At 40.7% G+C, this 26,410-nt stretch overlaps 1 protein-coding gene across 7 annotated transcripts in view; it reads left to right on the forward strand.

Annotated features, from left to right (window-relative positions):
- Positions 1-26,410, forward strand: part of ENTHD1 (ENTH domain containing 1) — a 145,106-nt gene that overhangs the window by 64,772 nt on the left and 53,924 nt on the right. For all 7 annotated transcript variants that reach the window (XM_063622935.1, XM_063622933.1, XM_063622936.1 and 4 more), the window contains one exon: positions 2,072-2,192. In XM_063622935.1, coding sequence (XP_063479005.1) covers positions 2,072-2,192 — 121 coding nt within the window. The remainder of the gene's footprint in view (positions 1-2,071; positions 2,193-26,410) is intronic.

Consider the following 26,410-nt stretch of genomic DNA (forward strand, 5'->3'; position numbering starts at 1 on the left):
AAGGAAGAAACTATTGAAATGAAATAATTTGGATGAATCTCTAGGAATTATGCGAGGCTAAAAAAGCCAGTCCCAAAAGGTTACATACTGTATGATTCCATCTATATAGCAGTCTTCAAATGTCACAACTGTAGAAATGAAGGAGAGATTAGGAACAGATTAGTTCTGTTGAGGGAGTATATGTCTATGAAAGGGCATCAGAAAGGATTCTTGTGATTGTGATAGAAACATTCTGTATCTTGACTATTTCAATGTCAATATCCTGAGTATGATATTGTACTATAATTTTGCAAGATGTTACCTTTGGAGGAAACACAGTAAAGATTATGTAGGCTCTATTATTTCTTACATGTGGATCTAAAATGAGCTCAAAGTTGAGTTTTTAAAAGTGGTAAATCACTTTGGAAAATGGTTTGGCAGTTTCTAATGAAGTTAAAAATAGACCTGTCCTATAAGCTAGAAATGCTATACTACTACTATGTAGTATCCAGGAATAATGAATGCATTTGTCCACAAAAAGATTTATACAAGAATGTTCATAGTAGCTTTATTCATAATAGATGAACTTTGGAAATAATCCATATGCAGGAGAATGGATAAACAAATTGTGATACATTCACATCTGTTTTTTTAGGAAAGGAGGGAGGAACTACACAGTAAAACATGGATGAATCTCATGTACATTATGTTGAGCAATAGGAACCAGACACAAAATTATACATAGTGTATGATTACATTCATATGAAACTCAAGAACAGGCAAAATTCAATAATGGTGATATGGATAGAATAGTGCTCATGATGCAGGGTGATGGGACGGTATCAGCTGGAAAGGAGCTTGAGGAAACTTTCTGGGTGAAGGAAATGTGGTTACTATATAACTGTATAGTCATATGATAAAAGTTATCGAGCTCTACATTTAAGGTCTGTACATTTTACTGTATGTTAATTACAATGGAGAAAAATTATCCCTAGTTCACAGAAAAAAACAAAAAAAGACATACCGACTAAACCCACTCTATAGACTTGATTTGGATCCTTTTCAAGCAAGCTGTAGAAAAACCTGTTTATGACATTTAGGAGAAGTTGGAAATATGAACAGTTTATGGTAATTGATGACATTAGGAGCTATGAAGTTTATCAGTTTGATGGAGTTATTATCAGTTAGAGATTGCTATCGTCTGAATATTTGTTTTCCTCCCAAATTCTTAGTTGAAATCCTAACACCCAAAGTGATGGTATCAGGAGGCGGGATCTTTGGGAGGTGACTAGGTCATAAGGGCATAGCCCTCATGAATATGATTAGTGCCCTTATAAAAGAGGCCAAGAGAACTCCTTGGTCACCTTCCGCCATGAGAGGTTATAGAGAAAAAATGACTGTCTAGGAGGTGGGGCCTTGCCAGACATCAGATCTGCCAGCACCTTGACTTGCTAACCTCCCAAACTGTAAGGAATAAATTTCTGTTGTTTATAAGCCACTCAGTTGATGGTATTTTGTTATAGCGACCAGAATGGACTAAGGCAGAGATACATAATGAAATAAGGGATTATTCTAGGATTTGCTTCAAAGTGAAACAGGTTGTCACAGATCACAAATGAGGCATGGTAGGGATATAAATGAAACAAGATTAGCCATCAGTTGATTATTGTTTAACCTGCATGATTGGGTTATCTTTTGTGTCTACTTTTTACTTGATGATAAAAAGTTAAAAGTTTAAAATATGAATAAAAGATACATACAAGTGGCTTTATGATTACCAATGAGACAAGATAATTGGCCTCTGAGATAGTATGCTGTAAGGATGCTGAAGGGTGGTAGGTAAAGGTAGTGCCCTAAGCAAAATCCTTGCTATCTACACAAGGTGTCTTCAGCAAGGTCTGGGGATTCCTGAGGGCAGAAAACCTCCCTACACCCAGTAGACACCAAGCGATAGATGTATGTTTGAGTTAATTAAATCAGAATGTGTTTATGATGATGTCAGCACATTTAGATACTTTGTAGCTCAATAAATTGTCCATCCAGGGATATTAATTTTTTTCTTCAATTCTCATGTTCTTGTGTTTTCTGTCAGGACCTGATGACATTTTTTGATGATGATCCAAAGCTGCCTTTACTAGCAACACCTCCTTCCATTGTCTCACCAATGACGTGCTTGTCAGAAGCAGCAGAAGTTTGTAATCTTTTGGGTGCAGGTAAATTGGTTAAGGAATAGGAAGTTTATTTATCAGATTTTATTTTGTGAAGTACAGCAACCGTTGGCTTCTATTTAACTTTGTTAATGAGGGACAGAACTAGCATGGATAAATTCAACCACAACATGGTCCTATAATCTTGTTTTACCATTTGTTTCAGTGTTTTCTCTCTTTCTGTTTTACTTTTTCCTTTTTCATTGTTTGTTTGAAAAATTGACTACAAGCCTTAATTCTTTTACAAGCAGTTTTAATAGCAGAAAATTAATTTTAGTTCCTGTTTTTTCTTAAAGAATTTAAATTATGACCTCTTTCAAAAGCAGGCATTAAGTGAAAATGTGAAGAGCTAAGATGCACAGTAGCCACAAATTGGTTAATCATCTCTTGAATAATTAACATTAGAGAAAGGCACAGTATAAAATTATACAAAACTAGCCTCCAATAAATTACACGATTGAGTTCCAGCTGGGCTCTGCGACTACTCTGGATCCTTGAGGATCTGACTGACTCACTGTTGAGTCACTGCATCCTGTCTCTATTCTCCATGAAGTCTCAATTTTCAATGCATTCTTCCTCTTGATTTTCTCAGAAAGTAGAATGGAAGATCTTCTGCCAGCATGAGAATGAAACGTTCTCATTAGTATCTTTCATCACCTTATAAATCTTTGCTTTTCTATTCATACAGGCATCTTTTCCCTGACCACAGAGGTGGCTTTTTATGTTTTGAGTTATATCTTCCCACTCTTCTTGGACCATGCATCTCACATTTTCTCCTTATATAGATCTATAATATCCAGTGTATAAGTGCTATAGTTTATTAGTATAGGTTTATTTTCTTGTTCAAGTTCATATTTATAGAGTTTTCTTACAAAGACAGTTGTGAGAACGATGAGGATATTTTAATAAACACAAAAACAAGAAATTGGGGGTTATAGTGATGTTTGTATAAGGATGGCATTAGTCACATGGATAATTAGTTACAAGTGGTTATAATTTTTAGACAGTTTGCTTTGTATTCTTAAACAGATTTAGATCCAGAAGCTTGAAAGAAGAGCATTAAGGAAAATGATTTTGTATTCTGACACCCCCTAACATTTTTTTCTCCTAAAATTTTAAAAATAGACTTTCGGTCTTAGAGCAGTTTTAGGTTCACAGCAAATCTGAGCAGAAAGTAAAGAGTTCCCGTGTACCCCTGTTCCACACCACAGTGGTACATTTGTTACAGTCAATGAACTTCCATTGTCATAGAATCACTCAAAGTCTGTGGTTTATATTGGGGTTCCCTTTTGGTGTTATACATTCTGTGGGTTTGGATAAATGTATATTGATGTGTATCCACCATTATAGTACCAGACGTAGTAGTTTCACTACCCTAAAAATCCTCTGTGCTCTATTCATCCCTCCCTCCCACTGACCCCTAACAACCAGTGATTTTTTTACTGTCTCCATAGTTTTTCCTTTTCCAGAACGTCATATAGTTGGAATCAGATGGTATGTATGATTTTTAGATTTTTTTTTTTTACTTGGTAATTAACACTGGGTTCCTCCATATCTTTTCATGGCTTGATAGCTCTTTCCTTTTCTTTTTTTTCTTTCTTGAGACAGAATCTTGCTCGGTCACCCAGGTTGGAGTACAGTGGCGCGATCTCGGCTCACCACAACTCCACCTCCCGGGTTCATGCGATTCTTCTGCCTCAGTCTCCCGAGTAGCTGGGACTACAGGTGCCCGCCACCATGCCTGGCTAATTTTTGTATTTTTAGTAGAGTCGGGGTTTCACCACGTTAGCCAGGATGGTCTTGATCTCCTGACCTTGTGATCCACCCGCCTCAGCCTCCCAAAATGCGGGGATCACAGGCATGAGCCACCATACCTAGCCGATAGCTCTTTTCTTTTTAGTGCTGAATAGAATGTACCACAGTTTATTTATCCATTCGCCTACTGTAATGCTGAATAGAATGTACCACAGTTTATTTATCCATTCACTTACTGAAGGATATCTTGGTTGCAGTTTTGGCAGTTATGAATAAGCTGCTTTAAACATCTGTGGCAGGTTTTTGTGTGGATAAAAGTTTTCCCTCCTAACATTTTAATACAAATGAAATTGAGTATAAATGAGCATAAGAAGCAATCCTAAGGAGGAAAAAGTAAAAAATGTAGCTGGAGGAGGGATCCCACCATTTTACTTGGCTGGGACCCATCTTAATCAGAGGGGCTTTTTCTATTTTTAAGTCGTTCATTTCTGCAATCTTTCCTTTACAGTAGTCTCAGAGATATCTTGCTAAAATGCAGATCTTAGCATTTCACTTCCCAGCTTAAAAGCTTTCAACAGTTCTCCACTGGCAATAGGATAAGTCTAATTTTTAAGATAGTACCAAACAAGTACTTTTCATAGTCTGATCCCAGCCAGACTATGGGCTTCATCACCTAAAACTGCCAGTACTCACAATGCCCTGGGACATTCCATTACTTGTGTACCTTCTTCTCTTTAGAATGTCTTTGTTCCAGTTACTTTGACTGTGTAACACATTGTCCTGAAACTCCGTGGCATAATCATTTTTTCTGCTCAAGGATTCTCTGGGTCAGGAATTAGGATAGAGCACAGTGGGGATGGCTTGTCTCTGTTCCATGATGTGTATCTAGCCTTAGCCAGGGAACACAAAGGCTGGGGCAGGAATCATCTGACGGCTTGCTGACTCACGTGTCTAGCAGTTGATGCTGGCTGTCAGCTGAGGCCTCAGTTCCTCTCCACATGAGCCTCTTCATGTGGTCTTTCCATGTAGGCTAGTTTGGGCTTCCTGACAGCATCGTGGCTGTGTTTCAAGGATGAGTATTTTGTGAAAGAAAGGACCGGACAGAAGTTGAATAATCTCAGAAGTCATGCTGTAATACTTCCACCTCATTCTGTTCAACAAGGCAATCAGAAAGTCCTGCCCAAGTTTAAGGGGGTGGGGACACAGACCCCCCACAACCTCTCCATGGAGGAAGGAGTGTCAGTGTCATATTGAAAGAGGCATATTGGATGAGACATATGTTGGTGTAGTCATCTTTGGAAAATGCAACAATCTTCCATCAAATTATAAATCCTTGACAAAATCCTATTTGAATAGCCAGGCCCAGTGAAAATGTCACAACTGCTATAAAATCTTTCTTCATGCTAAACTAGTTTCTCCTTTCACTATGTTCCCAGAAGACTTTGCCCATTCCCCCATTATACAGTTTATAATTTTGTGTCATAATTATTTTATAAATATTTATTTTAAAATTATATAAGTGAGTATACTCTTAATTTAAAAAAATTCAAATACAGATAAAGTCAAAACCTCCCTTGACTGTCCCTTACCCCAACACAGTCACCTCCCCAGAGTGAACTATTACCAGTTCACTCTGGTGAACTCTATTACCTCCCATACCTTTCTCTGTGTGTTACACACATACATGTACCTTTAGAAATATATAGAATTCACTTTGTTTTAAAACATTATTCTGCATTTTTCTGAAGCTTTTTTTAACTTAAGAATATCACTTGGCTGTCCTTCAGTGTATGTCAATATGTAGAGATTTGTCATATTTTTAAAAACTCCTGCAATCCTGCCTATCATAGTTTATTCCCTTGCTGATGACATTTTGATGTTTTTCACTGTTACAAATAATGCTTCAGTGAATAACCTTGTGTACATGTGAGTGTTTCTTTAGGGTGTGCTCCTAGAAATGGATTCTCTGGGTCATAATTTGTGCCCATTTTCATCGTAATTCATACAGCCAAACAGCCCTTCAGAATATCAGTATCAATTCACACCCTGGTTTGCAGCCTATTCACTCACATTCTCACCAACACTTGTTTTCAAGCCTTATGTTTTTATCATTTGGGTAAAAATTTGCATTACATAGTAGGTATAATTTGCATATAGCTACATATTGAGTAGATATTTCTATTTCCTCTTCTATGGATTACCTGTTTTTTTAACCTATTTTTTGGATTTTTTTTCATTTAAATTGATTTTATAGCTATATATATAGATATATATCAGATATATATCTATATATGTCTATAGATATAGATATCTGATTCTTTCTCTGCTATTTATGTTGCAAATATCTTTCAGCCTGTGAATTGTCTTTCAACTTTCTTAATGGTGTCTTTGTAGAAGTTTTATGTTTTATTTAGTCATATTTATTCCTCTTTTTCTTCATGGCTTTTAGTTTTTGTGTTTTTAAGGTGGCTTTTGTTATACCAAGTTTATAAAACATATTCGCCCATATTTTATTTTAATTGTTCTGTAATCCATGTGCATTTAAAGTATTTGCGAATGGTTTTAGATAAGGGCAATGGGCAGCCAGTTGTCTCAACATTTATTGACTAGTCCATTTTTCTCGACTGTTTTGAAATGACTCTTTAACCTGCACTAAATAGTATCTGTTTGACAACTCTATTCTATTCCATTGGTTCACTTTTCTTGTTCTGGTCTGTTTAATTTTTTTCCAACAACTATAACAGCATACCATAGTGTTAATGTATACTATTTTATTTAACCAGTATTATCATAATGGGCATTTAGGTTATTTCTGTATTTTTGCTATTATAAACAATGATGAAATGGCGTTATTTTCCCCTCCCAAATAAAATAGACTTTATTTATATTTTTCCGTGATTTGACACAGATTCTAAAATACATTATTCTGAATTTCTCTTGGTAAATTCTGTCCAGTTCACTAACTTATCCTGTCAACAGATGGTTCTAATTTCCATGTTATGATTTTGGCAACTTCAGCTCAAGACAAAAATAAAGTAGGAAAGTTATTGTGGTACAGAATCCCCAGTTCTCCTTTTCTCCCTTGCCTTTGTCCTCCATAGGCACGTGACGATCTGCCGTTCACACTCTGGCCTGCAGTAGAGAGGCCTTACTCCCTCACACCCCCACTAGCACTAGGGACTTGTCTCACTGACTTACCCCTTTCCTCACCTCCAGAGGAACCTCTCTTTACTCATTATTCCTTGCTTTTCTTCATAGTTTTACTACATGTTTATACTCTAAACAATATATATTTCGTTTCACAGGCTCTTGAACTTTATATAAGTAGAGTCATTATGAATTTATTTTTCTGTGACTTTTATCATTCGATATCATTTCTTAAGATTCACCTATTTATTTTCACCGCTGTACAGTATTTCATTGTATGTATATATTATAATGCATTTGTTTATTCTGCTGTGGAATACTATCCTCATTATGTGTCAAGTTATTGTATTGTAAACAATGCTGTTTCTACATCTGTATATTTGTACAAGATTCCTGGTTCTCATGGACAGGAGTTTCTCTAGGGCATATATTTGGAAGCAAAATTGCCATGCGGTTAGATATGAACATCTTCAAATTTGCTAGGTAATGCCAGATTGTTTTCCAAAGTTCTAGTTGCAGTTGCTGCGTGTCCTCACCAATTTTTCCCCTAGAAAAATCCAGTCTAATGGGTGGGTATCATTTGTTCTAAAATGTTTATCGTTGTTGTTGTTGTTTCTGACACGGAGTTTCACTCCTGTTGCCCAGGCTGGAGTGCAATGGCACGATCTTGGCTCACTGCAACCTCCACCTCCCAGATTCAAGCGATTCTCCTGCCTCAGCCTCCCAAGTAGCTGGGATTACAGGCGCATACCACCACGCCCTGCTAATTTTTGTGTTTTTAATAGAAACTAGGTTTCACCATGCTGGGCAGGCTGGTCTGAAACTCCTGACCTCAGGTGATCCACCCACCTCAGCTGGGATTACAGGCATAAGCCACTGAACCAGGCCTTAAAATGTATTTCTCATAATGAAATTTAGCATATTTTCATATGTCGACACATTTCATAGGTATGACTCATTCATGTTTCCTCATCTGACATACCTGTTCATGTCTGTTGGTCATTTTTCAGTTTGGTTGTTTGTCTTTTTCTTAATTGATTTGTAGGAGTTCTTTATTCTGGAGCCTAAGTATCACATCTCAAACGTTTTTCCAGTTTGTGACTTGTCTTTACACTTTGTATGGAGTTTCTGAATAACAGAAGTTCTGAATTTTAATGAGGTAGAATTTTTTCTCTATGGTTTGTACTTTTCATATGTATCTTGTGTTATTTTAAGAAATTCTTCTCAAGACTATAAAGATAATTCTATGTAGACTAACATTTTCTTATAGTTTGCTTCCCATAATTAAATATTTAATGCAGTTGGAATTAATTTTGGTGTACGATTGAGGTAGAAGTCCAATTTTACTTCTAAATGGACAGCCAGCTGTCCCAGAATCATTTATTGAAAAGTCTGTCCTTTCCTAAGTGAAGTGCAATGCCATCTGTAACCTAAAGTAGATTTACACATATGCATGGAACTGTTTATAGCCTCCCTATTCTGCTCCGTCAGTGATATGACCGACCCTGCATTGATAAATAGTTTTAATCACGCCACCTTTGTAATAATTCTTGATGACTTTTCTTTCATCAGGAAAGTTTTGGCTTTTTTTTTTTTTTTTTTTCCTGAGACAAGGTCTCACTCTGTCCCCCATGCTGGAATGCAGTGGCACAATTGCAGTTCACTGCAGCCTCAACTTCCTGGGCTCAGGTGATTCTCCCACCTCAGCCTCCCAAGTAACTGGGACTACAGGCTCACACCACCACACTTGGTTAATTTTGTTTGTTTTTGTTTTGTAGAGATGGGGTTTTGCCATGTTGCCTAGGCTGGTCTCGAACTCCTGGACTCAAGGGATCTGCCTGTCTCAGCCTCCCAAAGTGGTGGGATTAGTTTGGGCTATTTTTGACCCTTTGCTTTCACACATGAAAGTTTGTCAAGTTTCTTGAATAAAACCTGTTGGAGTTTTGATTGGCTCTACATTGAATCTTTAAGTCAATTCAGAGAAGTGACATTTTTATGATATCCAATCATTCTATTCATTTAATTCTTCCTTAATGTGTTTTTTTATAGTTTTTCATATAGGTTCTGTATATCTTTTGTTAGGTTTAGTCCTAGGTACTTATGTATTTTCATTGCTACTATAAAATGTGTCATTTTATAAATTGCATTTTCTGTTTGTTGATGAAAATGAATGGAATTAATTTTTGTATATTGATTTTGTATCTAGCAAACCTGTTTAATTCTTACCAGTTTTCTCAGTTTATCTGTAGATTCTTCTGGGTTTCTTAGGTTGAAAATCATTTAATCTATAAATAATAACGAACTTATTTCTTAATTTTCAAGCCATACACTTTGTATTTTGTTTTCTTACCATACCATGCTAGGTGGAATGACTTACACAGTGCTGAATGAAAGTATGATTGTGGACTTCCTAGACTTAAAGAGAATGACTTAAACATTTTGTCATTAAGATAGAGGCTTAATGTGTGTTTTTGCAGATCTCCGTTCCTTAACAGTTGTATCTTGACTATATGTTGAGTTTCTCCATTTTTAGCATTTATATTGACAGTTACAGGTTTTTCTCCTTTAGGCTGTTAATTTCATAAATTAGTTGATTTCCAGATATTAAAATAACCTTGAATTCCTGGAATAAGCTGAATTTGGCCGTGATATATTATCTTTGAGATGTATTACTGGATTTGATTTGCTAATATTTTGTTTAGGAGTTTTGCATCTATGTCTATGAGTAAATTAGCTAGGGTTGTTTTTCTAAAATTCTCTGTCATATTCTGATTCTAAGGTCATGTTACACTCACAAAAAGAGTTGGAATGTATTTGCTCCTTTTTATACTCTGGACTAGTTTGTGTAGGGTTGTTTGTAAGGTGCTGTGAAAATAAATAAGGTGTTCTGTAAGTGCACAAACGGTGGTGCTGGCAGAGGGCTGCAGGAAGGGAAGGCGAAGCTGCACCCACAGTGTGTCTCTCCCTGTGAAGACAAAGCACTGGGCCAGGCGCGGTGTCTCACACCTATCATCCTAGCACTTTGGGAGGCTGAGGCTGGCGGCTCACTTGAGGTCAGGAGTTCAAGACCAGCCTGGCCAACACGGTGAAACCCCCCCTTTACTAAAAATACAAAAATTAGCCAGGCATAGTGGTGCACACCTGTAATCCCAGGGACTCAGGAGGCTGAGGTGGGAGGATTGCTTGAGCCTGGGAGGCAGAGGTTGCAGTGAGCTGAGATTGTGCCACTGCACTGCAGCCTGGGCAACAGAGCAAGACTCCCACCTCAAAAAAAAAAAAAAAAAAAAAGACAAAGGGGTCCAATGTAATCAAGCTGCCACCTGGTAACTGGCTGTTTTCCCTGCTAGTAATGTAGCATTAGCTACCATGCCGGGCATTTTGGATGCTCCACTCTATGGCAGCCAGGTCACCTGGGTGAGGAGCAGTCATGTTGTTGAGCCCCTGCCTGTTGAGGTCATCCTTGCTACATGGCCCACTGAACAACCAGTGGAATGACTAGGAAAGAAGACTATTGACAGCCACTAAGTCGAGCATTTTTCCCACCTGATTTTTGAGAACCTCTTCCACAGTTAACGTCCCCTAGCAAGCATTTATAGTGACATAATATCTTCACATTGTGCACACATCCTGAAAAGTCCATCCACATGCCTCCTTGTTACTCTTTCTAAGTTCCCGGCCAGCACCCATTAGGTATCTTGTCCTCCAGGATGTCCTGTGAGAAGATGTACTGTTTCCAATGCTGTTGACTAGGAGGATTCTCCTGTGGTCTTTCAGGAGCACTTCTGAGTGGGGCTGTATTGTAGCAGTTACCCACTTCTAGGTAGCACTGGCATACTTGACGTATCAGCAATCCTGGCTAATTTCATGTCTAAACCAATCCTATACTTACCCTTTTGATTGACAAGACAATTATCCATGAAGCTGTAGGTGTAGGCTGAGGGAGGGGCAGTGAAGGAGTGGGATCATGCTCCATGGAGTAGGAGCTACCTGCTCTCATTGTTTACATGGGCTTCAGGACTGGTTTCATCTATGTCATTTTCTTTTTTTTTTTTTTGAGACGGAGTCTCGCTCTGTCGCCCAGGCTGGAGTGCAGTGGCGCAATCTCGGCTCACTGCAAGCTCCGCCTCCCGGGTTCACGCCATTCTCCTGCCTCAGCCTCCCGAGTAGCTGGGACTACAGGCGCCCGCCACCACGCCTGGCTAATTTTTTGTATTTTTAGTAGAGACGGGGTTTCACCATGTTAGCCAGGATGGTCTCGATCTCCTGACCTTGTGATCTGCCCACCTTGGCCTCCCAAAATGCTGGGATTACAGGCGTGAGCCATCGTGCCCGGCCCTCATCTATGTCATTTTGATTTGATAGTGGAATGCTACTACGTACATCCAGTTTCATCTTCTATGGATCAGGTAACACCCATAACGTGAGCTGACAGAGTCACTTGGTGTCCTGTGGTCAAGCATTCAGTCTTTATCAGGGTTCAGTAGCAAGCCAAGTGTTGTTTTTTAGGTGGATAATAATTGTAGGCACAAGAAAGCATGACCTTACTCCAAAGCCCTAGCAGTCCACTCCTAGGGCTCTGCTCAGTGATTTTCCTACTGCTGTCTGTCAGAGGCTCCACTGATCACCTGTCTGCCTCAGGCACTTCCCTTACCCTTGGTTCTATATGAGCCAAGTGTCGGGGCAGCTTATCCAATGGCCTGGACCTGCTGCAGGGCCTTTTGTTTGCTTTGGTCCTCACTCAAAACTGGCAGTAAATAGAGAGAGCAGCACACCCATGGCCTCCAAAGTTCAGAGAGGCCCATGATTATCATGTTTCTTTCCTTAGGTTGAGCATTTCAAGATACAATAACATGTCTCTGATTTTAGAGGGGATATCCTGACATGCTCCAGACCAGCGGATACTCTAAAAACGTCACAGATGTGGCATTCCCTTGAACTTTCCCAGGACTTATTGGCCACCTCCTACATACATGTAACATCAAGAGTGCTTGCCACTTCTTGCATAAGTCCAGTTAGCACTGTATCATCAATGTGATAGCCAGTGTGATGCTTTGTGAGACAGACATCAAGAAATTTAAGGTCCTTCTTGCCTCTATTGAAGGACATAGCAGAGTTGACACAGCCATGAGGCAAGAAAGTAAAGACAGTATACTGTTGTCCCTGTCACATGAAGGCTAACTGATTCTCGTTATCTTTATTAATAGGGATTTTAGGAAAATTTCTAGGTCGACACCTATATACTATAGATGTCAGGGGCTGTGTTGACTTGCCCTAGTAAAGAGCCCACAACTGGAACTATAGCTATGCTTGGTATCATCACCTGATTATATTTGCAATAATCTAGAGTCATCCTCGACAGTCCATGTGGCTTTTCAGAAAAACAGGCAAGTTATACTGGAATGTGGTAAGAATCACTACCCCTACAACTTTGAAATCTTTGATGGTGGCACTAATTTCTGTAATTTCCCCAGAAAGATTTTTAGAGGGGAGGTGGTATAATTATAGCGGTTCCGCCTGGTCTCTCTAATACCCTAATAACCTGAACTCCATGGGTAGTGGAAGCAGAGGGGAGGATTCTGCAGGTTACTAAGCAGGTCTGTTCTCACCATACATTCTGAGACCATGGAAATAACTAGAGGTAGGTCTGTGGTTTAGCTGGATTCGGTATGAGGTAGCTCCTAGGCCAAGACTTCATGTGTCACCTGGTTTCTTAAGTTCCTCCTCTGGCCAGTAGACTACACTGGCATTGTTGGATCTCCAGAAATTAGTGTCAGTTCAGAGCCAGCATCGGATAAGTACTTATCTGAGTACCGTCATTGTTGTGAATAGCTTCAGGTACCTCTAGGGAAGGCTTAGGGGAAGATTTACTGTACACACCTGTGGCTACATTGCAGGATTCATTCTGAAAGGGCTCAGAACTTCCCCTCAAGAAGTTCTTGCTCTGTGAACTGGCCTAGGCTTAGGAGCTGGATAAGAGGCCATGAATCCCCTATAATGACAGTAGTTAGGTTTTCTATCTATTTATATTAAGCTCACTTAGTAGGCTGCCTATCTATTTTCCGCAGGTCCTGTGATTCATTAACCACCACCACACATCCTGAAAGTAAGAAAAAAAAAAAAAAAACAAACAAAAACCAGAAAACTGATACCATGGCATCCCTGTGGTTAACTGTGATTATCGTGCCTAGCTTGTCTCCAAGAGTTAAGCACTGCTATTTGCTTTTACTGCTGCAGGACCCCTGTATTCCCAGTAAGATCAGGAAACCCAATTCCATTGCACCATCCCTGTTATCCCTGGTCATCTCAGCCTACAGATGACAACCACTACAGAGCTCTTCAGAGATGCTGGTGCCCCATCAAGGTACGCTTTCTAAATGCCTTAGTGAAAGGAGTGTCCTCCAATTAAAAGGTGGCTGAGCAAATTGTATGTAATAGATCCATCCCGACAGTCCCATCTCATGGAGCCTTTAAGCTCCCTCTCCAGTGTGCCAGAGCAGTGCCCTTTTTCTGAGTCCTACACACATGGCATATTCTCACACTCTCATTCTTTTCACATCCTGTTGAGATGTTACAGTCTCAGAGAGGCTTTCCTGGACATTTTATTCAAAATCAACACCTTCCCACTGCCAGTGGCGCTCCTCCCTCTTCCCTGCTCATTCACTGTATAGCACTTATCAGCATCTGACTTACTGTGTAACTATGTGTTTGTCTGATTTAGGAAGGAATAGTGTGACCCAGGAGTCCCCATACCACTCTCTGATATCCTAGTGAATCTGCCACTAGCATAGCACTGACTTTGGACTGTGTTCTTTCTCCACTTCTAGGTATATAGGCTGCTTTTCAAGCCATTGCATACAGTTTTTGTGTGTTGTTCATAAGTTGGATGCATTTACAATGTCCTCCATTTTGGGGGAAGTTGCTGCCTGCCTTCACATTTCCTTAAAAGTGTCTTTATATCAATCATCAGAGCATTGCAAAGTGTGCCTCAAATTATAGAACTGACTGTAGAAATTCCAGAGGATATCAACATAGTAACCGTGTATTATGTGGTTGACATTAAGACATCCAATTAAAACCTTTTTAAACTTAATTCCCCCCTCTTTTTTACTTTAAAATATGGGAAAGCATGATTCATGCATGAAAAACAGAGATAAATGAGACTACTAAAGGCTTTCATTGATACGAATGAATAAATAAAACAAAGCCACAGTTGCAGTAGAAGTCAATTAAAAGACCAGAAGGGTGGTAAGTACATTTAAACATGCCATCTTTTCTTTATCTGCAGTGGCTTTTTTCATTATTGTGATAATTAAAAGAATATTAAGAGACACTGACTTTTGAACTATTTACGAATTTTAGGTCAAGAAGCCATCCAACCTAAACTCTTTTTCCCATTACTAATGAGTGTATGCATTATAACAATGTCATACAACCCCTTTGACAGTTCAAATTAGGAGAACGAAGACTAATCTAAACTGACAGATTCTTGATTAAAATGACCATGACCTCTCAAGTATGTAAGTTCCAAGTTGACTTTTTATTAGAATGAAATAGCTGTATATTTCTTTCAAGTTATTCATCCCACAGAAATTTACTAAACGCCTACTGTGTACTAAGCACTGTGCTAACTGCTAGGTGGTCAATGGTGAAAAAGTTCCTGCCTTTATGCAGCTTCCAGTCTAGTGGCTTAACAGACCTAATCAAACAAATGAGGTATCAGGATAGGGAGAGGACACGAACATGTACAGGAGGGCACCTAACCCTGCCTTAGGACGGCAGGGGGCGCTTTCTGGAGAAAGTGATGTCCAAGCTGGAACGAGAGGGATGGGTGATGATAGTGGCAGTAGCCAACACTCATGTTGTGTGTGCTGGGTGTACGTTTAAATCTTCGAGCTCATTTAATCTTCATAACATTCTTACGAGACAGATGAAGAAAGTCCACAAAGAGATTTTTTAAAATTTGCCCTCAGTCACAGAACTAGGAAGTGGCAAAGTCAGCATTTAGACCAAGCTGCTGGTGTAACCCCAGAGCCTACGCTGATGTGTTTCAAACCTTTTGACTGTGACCCACAGTCAGAAATGCCTTTTATATAAGTCATGACCCAGTATATATACACACACACACACACACACACACACACACCCCCCTAAAACAAGTTTCACAAAACAATGTTTATTGACAGTGTACTCTGATCTATCTTAGTCATTTTACTTTTTAAAAAAATTTAGATGTGGCCCACAAAATTTATTTCACAACCCACTAATTTATCACAACCCACAGTTTGAAAAACAGTTCACTACACTATTTTGCTTACTACGCAGAATGAGCCAAACCAAGTGAGGAGAGAAGAGAATCTCAGGCAGCATGAACAGTGTGTGAGAGGCTGGGGTGGAAGGAACAGGAGGAGGGGGCAAGAGAGACTTGGCCAGTTGGAAGAACGGAAGGAAGTTTAGCAGAGCCTCAGGATGAGGTGGATGGCAGGAGAGGCCTTGAAGAGGTGAGCAAGGTCTTATCTGTAAAGGTGACCATATCGTTTCCTGGCCTTTGGGCTAAGATCAGGTGTAGAAGAGGTGGCCATATGTTTACTGTTCAGACAGGCCACTTTAGAGAGTGAAAGTGAACAATTATGCCAGGATAACAGATGTAAACCTGGAGCTCCCCTGGCACAGTGGCACGTAGGATAAGCCATGTTGAGGAGTTTTTATTGTGTCCAAAAAACAATGGGGAGCCCTTGACGTGTTTTAAGCAAAGACATGATACAGCCAGATCCTTGCTGTAGGAAGATGACTGTGAATGCATTGTAAAGAAAGGACTGGAGGTGAGCAAGTTAGGGAAGCAATCAGGGGCCAAAACAGAATTAGAGATTTAGGACATTTCTAAAATGAAGCTCTGATCAGTCGCAATTCCGAGAAGCTCCCTTAGGATAAAGTTCTAACACCTTAGTGTGGCAGGTAAGCTCCTTCCCACATTGGCCTCTGCTCACCTCTGCAGCTTCACCTTTAACCTCCTTTCTTCCCCCAGCCTCTGATGTTCCAGCTTTGTACACTGAACTGCTTCCCCCAAACAGCATATTCTGTCATGCTTTGCACACTTCTCAGCAGGGAAAACCCTCCCCTTGCCTCCGTCCTCCATTCCTATTCATTTGTCTGAATCTCGCTGATTCTTGGGGTTTAGCTAAGATGTCACTTTTCCCAGGAAGCCTTCCCTGGCATTCTGAAGGTAGGGGCTATTGTTCTCCTCCTCTGGGCTCTGAAGACACCCTGTGCCTGCCTCAGATCTGGTGCCGATTCTGCTGGGTTGTCCTTGCCTGTTATTTCCCCCACCATCAAACCAATGCAACTGTAATTTTTTGAGAGCAAGGGCTGTGTCTTGTTCATCATTCTAGTTTCTGCCTCTAATCCAGAGCTTAGTACATAGTAAGTGCCCCATTAAATGTCTGTTAGCTGAATAAGTATCATTGGAAATGCCCCTCAATTGAATACAGCCATCCTCTCAGTGCTTTTTGTATTTTTTGCATATACTTTAGAAGTGTCTTCAAAGAAGATTTATCATGGCTTTTTAAAAGAAGAGTAGCATGGCCAGCACACTGGGAGTCCTCTAAGCTCACCAGCGAGGTTCCCCACCAGCAGGGCTGTCTTTTGAAATTTTGTAGAACTTTCCTCATCCCTAGTTGACACTTGATTGTTAACATTAGCTAAAGAGAGTCTACTGAAAAGGAGGAAGTGCTCAAAACACAAAGAATTTTAAATAATGTTTAAGAAAGTAGTGAGGGAATGCATGTGGGCATTGGCACTGGCCCAGATTTTATTTAGGTTTTCCTTTCATACCACTTCAAGTCTGATCTGAAGCCAGGATCTGTCTGTAGTGTGGCAGGAACCCAGAGATGTAGCATTGATTTCCCCCAAGTTTCTAGATGTTGGGGTATTCACTGAAGTTAGTGGGTTGTAGAGGGCTACAAGTGAACAAGGAAAGGCTAGAGGGCAGAGAGCAGGCTGAGGGGCTGTCTTAGTGGTGACTTAGAAGAGGTGGTTGGAGAAAGGACAGAGGACCATCTGGCAGCTGGAAGAGCCCCCCAAAGGCAAGATGGCATCTTATTCATGCTTAGTTGTGGACACAGTATTTTCAAGCCATGACCTCAAGTGTGCCCAAAGGAGTAGCTATATTTCTGTAATTCAAAAAAAAAAAAAAAAAAACCACCAAAATCTTAAATTTCCTGTGGCAGAAAATACAACCTTGGTGATTCTGTTTTCTTAGTCACTTCCATCTTAAACTCAGTCAATTCAGGATTTCCTGTTTTCTCCCTCTTGCTCTTGAGAATGACCTCAGAGTTCTGGGGACCTGTTTGGCATCATAACTTTGGGGATGGGGTAAATATCTGGTCCGTGGGTTGTTGGGCATCTCTTCACACTGACTTCTGCTAAGGGCAAATTGATCCCACTGTTTTTAATTGTCCAGCTGTGTTTCTGCCTACATTAATTGATATCTTAGCAGCACTGCACTCTGCATCTTCCATGTCCCCAACCTGAGGCCCTTTCACTTCTGCCACCCTCGCTCAGCTAATTCTCTAATGCGCAAGAACTGCTAGTCTCTCATACATCTTACATACTAAGGGACTTTGAGTGGCTGATGCAGTAATTGCATCCCAACTCCTACTTCCATTCTACTTCTTCCATCCTTCAGCTGTGAGGTGAAGAGGGTTGAGGGAATTCTGAAGTGTTGCTCACTTTTTCAGGCTCCACCTGGGAAACAAATAGCAATCTTCTTCACCCTCAGAATGAAAGCAGAATGAGAGGGGGAATTTTTCTCTATTTTATTCACACAACACTCAGTACCTAGAACAGTGGCTAGCTAATAGTAGGTGCTCAAGAAATACTTGTTGGATAGATGGATGACCAGCCCCTCCCTGGTCTCCCCAGCTCCCAAGACTTAGCCCTTGACAGACTCGAGATGCAAGGCCTCCCTCGCCAGGGACATCCTTGGTGCCCTTGCCAGGATCTGACTCTTGCTGCAGATCTCTATCCTCAGAGGATTCTCAGTCTGGGCTAGAAGCTTAGATAGAGGGGTGGGCATGAGGGGAGGGGGAAGCCCAGCCAGTATACTTCCCAAATCTTTACCTGTTACATACGAATCTAGCTTTTGTTTAAGTGTTTCATCTCTAGACACATCATCTGCCTTCCCCTTGGGCAATGGTGGCTTCATCTTTAGGAGCCTGTGCTTGGGGAAGGGCCTTGGGGAGTCAGTGACATGTGGAGTTGTGGCAAGGGAGACCATGTCTGTTAATCCTCCACTTGTTATCCTTTCACCTTTGTACATCCAGTTCCTAACACAGTACCCAACACATAGTAGACTTTGAATTAATTTTTGTTGAACTGAATATTGGATGAATCAGAAACTGGTAATGTATTGAAGAGAAAAGAGCAAAAGCATGGGGATGTCCTGAGGTTAAAGAGGGAAATGGGATATTGAGAAGTGCTCAGGATTATCAATTTTTTTTTTTTTGAGACAAAGTCTTTGTCACCTAGGCTGAGTGCAGTAACTCCCAGGCTCAAGTGATCCTCCCACCTCAGCCTCCCAAGTAACTGGGACTAGAGGCATGTGCCACCTCGCCTAGCTAATTTTTTACTTTTTTGTAGAGACAGGGTCTCACTATGTTGCCCAGGCTGGTCTTGAACTCTTGGACTCAGACAGTCCTCCCACTTCAACCTCCCAAAGTGCTGGGATGACAGGCATGAGCCACTGCACTCAGCCTTTTCTTTAGTTTTTCTTTTCTTTTTTTTTTTTGAGACACAGTTTTGCTTTGTCACTCAAGCTAGAGTGCAGTGGCGTGATCATGGGTCACTGCTGCCTCAACCTTTCAGGCTCAAGGGATCTTCTTGCCTCAGTCTTCTGAGTAGCTGGGATGACAGATACATCCCACTATGCCCAGCTAATTTTTTTCTATTTTTTGTAGAGATAGGGTCTCACTATGTTGTTTACACTGGTCTCGAACTCTTGGGCTCAAGTGACCCTCCTGCTTCAGCCTCCCAAAGTGCTAGGATTACAGGCATGAGCCACCACACCTGACCAGATCATTGATTCTTTGTTGAAACACTTCTATTCAATAAAGCCATATAATTTGTTAATAAAGCCATTTGTTAATTTTGATACTGATGAGAAGTATTGCTATTATATTTATTGATTGGCAATATAGTAGGTGATCTCTAGACCCCAACTTAGTAAATTAACACCCTAAATTAGAGTCAAAACCCAGACATTGTTCAACTTGCTATAAGCATCAAGTGGAGCATGGTTATCAGCATCTAGGTGTTAATTGTAAAATAGTAAAATTCCGGAAGGGAAGATTGAGAAATTAGATTTTAATTCAGCAGATACTTAATGAGTTTCTGTCAGGCACTGTAGTCAGCATGGATTTATGGCAGTAAACATGGCAGACTGCCTTCAAGGAGCTTCTGTTCTGGTGAAGATAGATAGTAAACAAAATAATTATAGATTGTAACATGGTCTATGAAGGAAATAAACAAGGAGCTTCATGAAGCAATGATGGGAGCAACAACTTTAGTTAGGGTAGTCAGAGAAAGCCTTTATGCAGAGATGTTATGAGGTGAGACGAGAAGGATGAAGAAGCCTGGAAAGGAACATTCCAAGCAGAGGGAAGAGCAAATTCAGAGACTCAGTTATGGAGAAAAGGTTAGTTTGCTTCTATAATTGCAAGGAGGCTGTTGTGACTAGAACATAGCAAATGAGGGGATGGTGGTGTGAGAGATCAGAGAAAGACAGGCAAGGGCAATAGCATGTGGGCAGTGGAAGTCTTGTGGGGGGATTTAGACTGAGTTCCAAAGACAGCAGGAACATAAGAAGCAGAGGAGGGATAGAATCTGATTTACATTTATTTAAACACAAATTGGGGAGGATAAATTGGAGATAGGGGAGGAAGTGAGAGCAGAAGCAGAAAGATAAGGAAGAAGCTATATTGACTATCCAGGTGACCATGACCGAGGACAAAGGCACTGGCAATGGAAGAAAGTGGGCAGATTTGAGATAGACTTTGGAGTTTGGCCCTCAGGACTTCCTCATGACTGATTGTCAGCGTGATGGAAAGAAAGATGGCTCTCAGTGTTCTGCCTCTGAGAAGTGAGTGTGTGATGGTGCTCTGTTGGGGATCAGAGAACAGTACCCCAAAGCATGGCACTTGGGTATGCTGAGTACTTTGAACTGAGGGACGTCGGAAGAGCCTGAGAAGCAAAGGCTCTTCTTGCTCTTCTCTTGCCCTTCTCTCTCCTGTTTCCCTTTCTCTCTCAAGGCAGGCCGCAGAAACTAGAATTCCTCTTCCCCAAGGTGGGTCATAGAAACTAGAAATACTACTTGAACCTTCCCCTGCCTTTCTGTGTAGGACCCAGCTATAAAGAAATTCTCTGACCTACCTTGTGTGATAATAGGTCACAAGACCCTCATTCCAGAGGGGTCCTGCCCTGTACTGGGGAGGAAAGGATGTCACACAGAGAGACCAAAACGAATCTGAACAAACAGGCCTTGCTGGGTTTCCCCACTCAGACTATTAGCTTCTGACCATTCTCTTTTGTCCAATCACATTTTTACACGGCTGCTCATTCTTCGTCGAACCTAAGTATAAAAATGGTTTTCTCTGAGTCTTCAATCTTTATCTCTGGAGACTCCCATGTCATATAAAATTGTGATTAAATAAATCTGTGATACTTTCCTCTTGTTAACATGTTTTTGTTACCAGAGTGCTGGCCATGACCCTTATGATGGGGAAGAAGGGGATCACACCTTTTTCACCCTATAGGTCTATTTACTGAGAAGGGGAGGGTGGGGGAGAGAATAGGTTTTGGGGATATATGAAGAGCTACATTTTAGATGTGTTGTTACATTTGAGGTGGCTATGAGACACCCATTTAAAATCCTGTATTTACTCTTCTGGGAATATTAAACAGCAATGCACTAAAATAATGAAATCAGAACTTAGACAATTGTGTTTCCTATTTCTTTAATATGGCTCTCCTTCCTTGAAAAAACAAATTAAAAAAAAAATGTTAACTGTGCTTTCTGGATGACAGTTGTATGTCTGCTGTGCAATTTAGAAATCTGAACCTTTCATTACTATTTAAAAAAATACACAACAAACCTTGAATGTAGGTCATTAACAAACATGCCCAGTCCCTTACTGAAATTCTAGGAGAAATCTAGTAGTTAGTCTTTGTCCTTGTTTCTGATTACAGCTCAACATGTTTAAACTACAGCTTCATTATTCCTGAAGTTAGCAGTTTTAACAAAATGTAGTCATCTTCTTCTTTATATTACTACCTTCCATACAACAGAATATGATGCTTTAGAGGACTAGGCAAAGTAGACAATGAATAAGCTTGTTTCTTACGGGTTGATTATGCTCATGCACATGTTCTTTTTTCCTTTGCTAAATATTTTGTAGTATCTCTTTGTATGAGTGTGTGTGTCTGTAAGTGTGTAATATGATAGCACTATTGTCCAACACAGCCACTCTAGAAGTGCCTTAGAGAGTTTTGCAACAGATATTTCTTTTGTATTGTTGGATCCACATGCGATGTGGCCTTAAGATAAGCAATTACAAATCTTGATAAGCAAAGGGTTACAGCAATTACTACAGCAATTACAGAGCTCAGCTGTGGCTCTTGCCAAGGTCGAATGTTTAGAATAAATACAGATTTAAAAGGTGTTTTGCTTCCTTGTAAGAATTTGACTCATTTAACTTGGGAGTGCTTAGTGCTTAGTAATGATAATTACCATTGCTTTGCTACCTATAAACTTGGAACAGCTTAATTATTCAGAAATAATCACTCAATTGTGATAAGTCTATGATAATAATATCTTAACTGTCATCTCTCTCCATACTGTGGACGCTTATCATCCCCTGCCTGGGCTGTTATAACACCTTTGTTAGTGACCTCCTCATCTGAGCCTCACTGCTATCTATCTGATCATGTCACTTCCTCTTCAAACAGCCTTTAATGGCATTTCATTGTTGCCAGGGTAAAAACTATACTACTGACTCCTTATATTTTCAGCAGTGTGGTGGACTAGACAACCTCAAGGTTCTCATGCCATTAAAAAACAAATCTAGATTCTGGATGAAAGATATCTTTTAATGCATTGCTGCATCCATGGGAGCTAAAGGAAATCTCTAAGGGCAAAACAGAACAAAAACTGCACAAACCAAATAAACCCAAAGCTGAAACCTGATTGGAGCAGGGAGCTATGAATGTAAATGAATCCAAAGGCAGGTTTCCCTGAAGGCAAATGCTATATCAGTAACAAATCAGAAAACTAAGCCTCAAGCCAGTAGCAAGAGAGGAAGGTGGGCCTCAGACTTTTGCATGAAGTTAGAGCATTCAAGGAGGCTAAACTGACTCTAGGTCCCAGGGTCCTGAGAAAAACACAGATCCTTTCTGGAGGAAAGCATGCGTAGGTTAGACACGCAGGATTCTTGCAGATTAATCTCATCCTGACATGATTGGAAGTTGCCAAAAGAATAAGAGAATAGAGAGGGGCTTCAAAATGGCTGCCTAAAGGCATCTTGGCAATCATCTCTTCCACAAAGAAGAACCAAAATAGTAAGTAGATAATCACACTTCACATAGAACATCTAAATGAAAACACTGGAATTTAACAGAGAAATGACAGGAAACACCTAAGGCACAGGAGCAGAGGGAAGCAAGGCAGCCAGCTTGGCCAGGATTGGCTGGGAGCTTGGAGAGGCTCCCCAGTGTGGAAGTAAGTGAGAAATCCTCATGGCCAGCATTCCTAGTATGGACTCCTGTAACCTTAGCTATAGGAGAACTCCTCAACCTTGTGGTCCCCAAGACTAGCATAGGGAGCTACCTAGAGACTGCAACAGATTGCTCCAGAGAGGGAGCTTGTGCTGGCTTCCACATATTCCCTAAGTCTTAAGCAGCTGTAGCACAGTGCCATTTTCAGAGCCCAGCCCCACCAGACTACATCCTGACCTGAGACCTAACAGCCCCTGCATCTCCACATCCTGGGAGTCCTCCAACCCCCAACTACCCAGAAGGTTGCAGCAGCGTGCCACTGGTTGGACCCAGCAGAAGTGACAGTGTCCCCAGTGATAGAGACAGGAGACAGCCGAATGCCACCCAGGTCATTGTGCGCAGGAGGCTTGCCTAAACATGCCCACAGTGAAAAACTCTGTCCCTTAACACATGCGCAGTAAGGGAAGTAAATCAATGTGGAGTGGCTCAGACCAAGAGCTTGCATGCACACTGGACGAATGGGCTGGAGCCACCAGGAATTCACACCTTACGCTGCGGGGGAGCCTAGCCTCTTCAGCTCGTGTGTGGTGACCTGGTATTCAATTTTTTTGAGGTGGAAAACCCGCATGTAGGACCCGTCTTTTTTGTTGAGACCTTTCTTTTCACTTAATAAATTCCGCCTTCCTCACCTTTCAATGTGTCTGTGTGCCTACTTTTTCCTGGTCGTGAGACAGGAACCTGGATTTTAGCTGAACTAAGGAGCAAAAAATCTTGCATCACCACCGCTCTAGCACACAGTGTCCTGCAGCCTGGGAGAATGGAGGTGCACTAGGGAGGCTGCCCATGGCGCAAAAGAAGCCAAAGTGAATGCTCCTTAGAGCCTGAGAACTACCTGCCTATGGCTGAAACCACTGTGAGCACACCCTCCCCTCCCCCCAATTGCAGTAGGGCCGAGGTATACTTGTGCACATACTAGGGACAGGCTCCCACCATCCACTGCCACCAGTGCTGTAGCCACCTGAGCACTCCACTGCAGGGAGCCTGGAGATCACCCCACTACAGCCAGTGCCTGAGTATAAAACCAGAGGGCCTGAGAACAAGCCTGCCTGGCCTAGCACCAGTGCCCTCCAGGGCCCAGACACACCACCTAGGGGCCTGGGATTATCCTGCCCTGTCCATCATAGCTGGCATCTGTGCATTCCCTCTGGGGGCCTGAGGATGAGCCCACCCAGCCTGCCACTACCACCACAGCCAGCACATGCCACCTAGAGTCCTTGGGAGTGGACTGCACACTCCATCACAGCTACTGCTAACATCAATACATACCGCTTTGGAGACCAAGGGTTGTCCCACCACTGCTACTGCCATCACACACTGCCTAGGGGACGGAGGACTCGCCCACCCATCCAGCTCACCACTGCCACTGCTGGCTCCAGAATAAGCCATGTGGAAGCCCAAGAATAGGCCTGTTTGGACCTGCTTCCATTAGTGCTTGTTTCTACTGCCCAGGGGCCCAAGGACAGGCACCCTCAGCTTGTTATTGCCACCACTGGGGCCCAAGGACTGGCTGACTTGACACTCCTGTCCCCAGAAAAACCTTGCCACAGGCACCCTACTAACAACCACAGCCTAAGCCACTGAGGAAATCACAGACACCGCTGATGCTGTTTATAACCAAAGAAATAACATGGAGACTACACTACTGCATGCACCCAGAATCAAAGCTAACATGTCCTACCCAACCAACACCATAGATACATCCTCAGAAGTCTTCCCCTACAAAGCCAATCCAAAAAATTACACCAAATGTCAAATTACACCAGATATCAATGTAACGACACAAACATGAGAAAAGGAAATATGACACCTCCAGAGGAACAATAATTCTCCAGCAGATTCTATTGAAAAAAAAAATCATGAAATGCCAGAAAAAGAATTCAAAATAATGGTATTAAAGAAGCTCAGTGAGATACAATACTTAACAATACAAAGAAATCAGAAAAACGATTCAGGATATAAATGAGAAATTTACCAGAGATAGATATTATAAAGAACCAAACCAAAATCCTATAACTGAAAAATCCAATGAATAAAATAAAAAAATTATTAAAGAGCTTCAACAATAGACTAGAACAAGCAGAAGAAAGAATTTGGAAGCATGAAGACATCTTTTGCAATAATCCCATCAGACACACTAAAAAAAAAAACTATAATAAGGAATTTTTAAAAAGAACAAACAAAACCTATGTGTCATATGGGACACTATAAAGCAAACAAATATACACATCTGGGATGTTCAAGAAGGTGAAGAGACCAAAGGCATAGAAAACCTATTTAACAAAATAATAGCTGAAAACTTTCTAAGTCTATTAAGAGATTTAGACATCCAGATACAAGAAGCTCAGAAATTCACAAATAGATACAACCCCAAAAGGTCTTCTTCATGACACATTATAACCAAACTGTCGAACGTCAAAAACAGAATTCTAAAAACAAGAGCAAAGCATCTAGTCACATACAACGGTACTCCTGTCAGACCAACAGCTGATTTATCAGCAGAAACTTTACAGACAAGCAGAGAGTGGGTTGATATATTCAAAGTCCTGAAATAAAAGAAAAAACTTCCCAGCCAAGAATACTATACCCCGCAAAGTTATCCTTCATAAATGAAGAAGTAGTCTTCCCCAAACAAGCAGAAACTGAGGGAATTCATCACCACTAGACCATTCCTACAAGAAATACTTAAGGGAGTCCTACACCTGGAAGGAAAAGGTTGATTTCTACCATCATGAAAACACATGAAAGTATAAAACCCACTGGTAGAAAAGTCACCCAAATGGAGAAGAGAAAGGACTCAAATGCTACCACTACAGAAAACCACCCAACTATAGTGATAAACAATGAGAAAAAGGAACAAAGAATATACAAAGCAACCAGAAAACAATTAACAAAAAGACAAATAAGTCCTCACATTATCAATAATAACCTTGAAGGTAAAAGAATTAAAATTTCTGCTTAAATGATACAGACTGAATGGATGTTTAAAAACCCCAGAACCAACTACATGCTGCCTATGATAAACTCACTTTACCTGTAAAGACATACAGATTTAAGGGGTTGGAAAAAGATATTTCATGCTGATGAAAACCAAAATTGAGCAGGAATAGCTATACTAATATCAGATAAAACAGACTTTAAGTCAAAAACAGTAAAAAGAGACAAGGTCATTAAGTAATGATAAAGGGATTAACTGAGCAAGAGGATATAACAATTCTAAATATATATGTACCCAACACTAGAGTACCCAGATATATAAAGCAAATATTATTAAATCTAAAAAGTGAGATAGGCTCCAGTAATAGTTGGAGACTTTAACACCTCCTGCTCTCAGGATTAGACAGATCATCTAGACAGAAAATCAAAAAGAAACATTGTATTTTAACTACACTTTAGACTAAATGCACCTAACAGCCATCTATAGAACATTTTATCCAACAGCTGCGGAACACAGTCTTCTCATCAGCATGTGGAACACTCTTTAGAACAGATAATAGGCCACA

This window comes from Symphalangus syndactylus, chromosome 18, assembly GCF_028878055.3.
Source record: "Symphalangus syndactylus isolate Jambi chromosome 18, NHGRI_mSymSyn1-v2.1_pri, whole genome shotgun sequence".
Lineage (NCBI taxonomy): Eukaryota > Metazoa > Chordata > Mammalia > Primates > Hylobatidae > Symphalangus > Symphalangus syndactylus.